Genomic DNA, 4,029 nt, shown 5'->3' with positions numbered 1-4,029 from the left:
TGGCAATTTCCCCGTAGCCCTTTCCAGCCTTGTGGAGGTGTAAATTTTGTCTCTAGTGTCTTTGGACAGCTCTTTGGTCTTGGCCATGTTAGTAGTTGGATTCTTACTGATTGTATGGGGTGGACAGGTGTCTTTATGCAGCTAACGACCTCAAACAGGTGCATCTAATTTAGGATAATAAATGTAGTGGAGGTGGACATTTTAAAGGCAGACTAACAGGTCTTTGAGGGTCAGAATTCTAGCTGATAGACAGGTGTTCAAATACTTATTTGCAGCTGTATCATACAAATAAATAGTTTAAAAATCATATATTGTGATTTCTGGATTTTTTTTTTTTAGATTATGTCTCTCACAGTGGACATGCACCTACGATGACAATTTCAGACCCCTCCATGATTTCTAAGTGGGGGAACTTGCAAAATAGAAGGGTGTTCAAATACTTATTTTCCTCACTGTATATATATATATATATATATATATATATATATATATATATATATATATATAAATATATGTGTGTGTATGTATGTATATATATATATATATATATATATATATATATATATATATATATATATATATATATATATATATATATATAATTTAACAGAGAGCTGCTCATCTTCGTACACCATTTTCTTCCCTTTAATCATCGTGTATGCAATGGTGGGTGTTTGAAGCCCCTCTGTAGAGTTTTTTTGCCCTTTTTTTTGTCTAATCTTTCTCTGAATAGAAATGTCTGTGATATTAATTTTTCTTTTTAAAAAGATTTATGATTGGCCGTAATAAAGAACAACTACAGTCTCCCCTGAGGATTGTGCTGTTCATTTGTAAGCCGACCGCCACGCTGTTGACATTGTACAAGATGAAAGTTAAAGAGTGGAAAGTTGTTTCGACTCATTGCCTCAGAGGACGAGGGTAATTATCTCACCGAACAGCCGAAGCGTCTGTGTTTTCTCCAGGTCCTGCATTTACACGTGCACTCATTCGGGAGATTGTAGGTTTGTAATGCTGTCGATGCTGTGTGAACGGAATGGTAATGTACAGAGAAATCTGTTTCCTTTATGCATGATGTTGAAGCAGTAGGTCATGTCATGGCCTGGATATTTGAATCATTTATTTATGAATTCTTTTGGTTATTTATGCAGTTATTTCTGTTTCTGCTCATAGGTTCAATGTGGGGATTGTCTTTAAATTTGACACATTGTGGCAAATGTTAAACAGGGTTTCTAGTGATTTTAGAGAAGTTTACACCAGTGTTCTAATTAAGCTTGTGCTATATTTTTTTTGTTTGTGTAGGTGAGTGAAGAGACGGTGGAGAGATTGGTCCTGCAGTACCCGCAAATCGTGTTCAGCACAGTGATGCAGGACTGTAAGCGAACTCTGGAGATGGCCTATCAGATGGGCTGGAGCCCCAACACTTCCAATGCATCCTAGCTAACAACACACACTCACACACACACACACACACACACACACTCACAAAGTCATATCAGTAATGATGAACTGCTGTTTGCCTTCCTTGTCAGCACAGCTGGATGGTTTTCAGAGCATTAACATTGTGCTGGTACAATTTTATTGGCGCTAGTATCAATTTGTTTGCATTTTACTTTATTATTCACTTTTTTTTTTTCCCCTTTGGAAAACTATTATCATAAGCAGATGTTAATATTTCCAGATTTTAATCATCCAAAACAAACATCTTGCTAGCATATGCTCATCTTTCTTTTCAAGCGAGTGAACGTGTTCAGTGTGAGCATTTGTGTCTGAGGAATAGTTCATCGTTTGGGATTTTTATTTGTAAGTCCTCACAACACTCCATCTACTGTTTAATCCCTACCATATTGTTTGATTAATAGAAAAGTCACCTTGAAGTTTACTAACAAGTCAAGACCATTACTTGACTAAACCGTTTTTTCCCCCCTAATGTGTTGAACACTTGTTCTGCTATTGTCCAAATCTTGTAGATGAAACTGTTCTTTATAGTGGAATAGACTCATTACGAATATGGTACCGTTTCTGGTACATTTGTTTCCAAATGTTTCAGCCCAGTGAAGTAGGCAAGCCCATCACATAGAAATGTAAGTCAGCCTTTATGGTTAAAGAAAAATAAAAAATAAAAAAAAAGAATATTTGGGTTGTTATAAATATATCCCAGATGATAGGGGGTGTTCTTGAAAAGACTCAGTGTGTTATGTTTAAACCTTCTATTCTTCTTTCCTTTTAAAAACTAATGATGTTTAACCCTTGTGACATTGTAAACTGTGCTTTGAACTTTGTTTAGGAAAAAAAAAAAACAAGGGTTGTTCAGAATGGAATTTTGCATAACCTTTTATTAATCTAGTGCTGCCAGGCGTGTGTATTTGCCTGCCATATGACTGAGATGTAAAAATATGAAACTCTTCCATTTAAAGTAGAGTGATTAGAATTTATTCACCCCCTTCCACCCTCATTTCCATAGCTAGCCTGTGATATACTCTTATGCAAACAAACACCAGGGTATTTTCCTATTGTGTTGCAGCCGGTTCTCGTACTGTAGCTGTTGCACGCTATTTTGTTCTAAGGGGAACCACAGGTCTTAGTTACTGTTTTCCTTTTACTGTACTTAGGGATTAGACAATTCAACCACACGTTTCTAATTCAGTATAGGCTCTTAGACTGTTCCAATTTAAAACGTGTATGTTCTGTTCATGAGTGTGTGCCGTTTTTCAGGACAGATTTGATTCGAGTAATTGAATGAGGTGAATGAAATAAGGAATAAAAAATACCCTTTCCTTGTATTTTTTGCTTTGTGTTCTGTCTTTACCTGAAACCTTGCTTTGTCATTATGTTTCACAGACAGGCTTGGCATTTCCACTCCTAACCTTTTTATCCTTTTTTTTTTTTTTTTTTTTTACCACTCTGCCAGTATGAGACGATTTGTTGACCTTTGGGAATAATTTGTCAGATTATGACATGAATATGAGGATGGTAATCAAGTCCTTACCCTCAACATCATTATAAAAAGTTTTTTTATTTTATTTTATTTTATTTTATTACATTTATGTTTTATTTTTTTAATAACTGAGTAACTACTTTATCCTGGCATGACCAAGAGCCTCTCACAGGAACCCACCTCTCATGGGACACCAGGGCATTGAAGGGCATATCACAAAGTATTGGGACACCTGATTCTTTCAGCTATATGTGGTTCTTCTCCAAACAGTGATCACAAAGGGGGATGTCTTTGGATTTTCCCTTTACTTAAACTGGTGTAGGAGACCCAAACCTGGCAATGTTCTTGTGCACAAAACCAGCTCCATGAACATATGATTTGCAATGTTGGAGTGTAAGATCTTAAGTGACCTTCTACAGAGCTCTCACATCAGTTACTAAAGGTTATTATAACTGCAAATGGGAACTAAATGTGTTTTGTTCTAAAACACCTTTGAGAGGAATTGGATCGCTGACTGTACCCCAGGCCTCCTCATTCTACATCAATACCTGCTTTTACTAAAACTCTTGTGGCTGAATGATCACAAATCTTCAAAAGCACACTCCAAAATTTAGTGGAACATCTTCCCAAAAGAGGTTATTACAACAGCAAATGGGGACAAAACATGGATTGGGGATGTTTAAAAATAACACAAAATCGTATGAATAGGTCTCCACAAACTTTTGTCCATATTGTGTACTTGCACAAACATTCACTTCAAGTAGCAGTTTAGAGATTCCTCTCAACACAGAAGTGTTTTTAGAGGTGGAAGGAACACAAACAGAGAGGACGAACAAAACTCTGAACAAACAGCAACCCGAGATCAGGATCAAACCCTAAAGCTTAGCGCTGAGAGCTGTGTGCAATAACTACCACCGTGCTGGTGTTAAGTATTTAGATAAGCACAGGGCATGCATGTATATGGAAGTGCTTTATCTGCATCCACCGATGTTCTGTCTCACATCTAATCAGCCTTCTCTTCAGTGAAGGGTCAGCTTTTGTCTTTCAATGAGGATCACAGTTAAACACATGCACTCTTCAGAGTCAAACCTCTT

The 4,029-nt window shown here is 36.7% G+C and overlaps 1 protein-coding gene across 2 annotated transcripts in view; it reads left to right on the top strand.

The window, feature by feature from the left end:
- The window catches only part of fbxl17 (F-box and leucine-rich repeat protein 17), a 241,997-nt gene extending 239,217 nt beyond the window's left edge, over positions 1 to 2,780 (top strand). For both annotated transcript variants that reach the window (XM_083554499.1, XM_083554500.1), the window contains one exon: positions 1,300 to 2,780. In XM_083554499.1, coding sequence (XP_083410625.1) covers positions 1,300 to 1,437 — 138 coding nt within the window. In that variant the 3' untranslated portion in view covers positions 1,438 to 2,780. The remainder of the gene's footprint in view (positions 1 to 1,299) is intronic.
- Positions 2,781 to 4,029: the final 1,249 nt, after the last annotated feature.

Source organism: Silurus aristotelis, assembly GCF_946808225.1.
Source record: "Silurus aristotelis genome assembly, chromosome: 11".
In the NCBI taxonomy this organism is placed as follows: domain Eukaryota; kingdom Metazoa; phylum Chordata; class Actinopteri; order Siluriformes; family Siluridae; genus Silurus; species Silurus aristotelis.
This window is presented reverse-complemented; position numbering and strand designations above follow the sequence as displayed.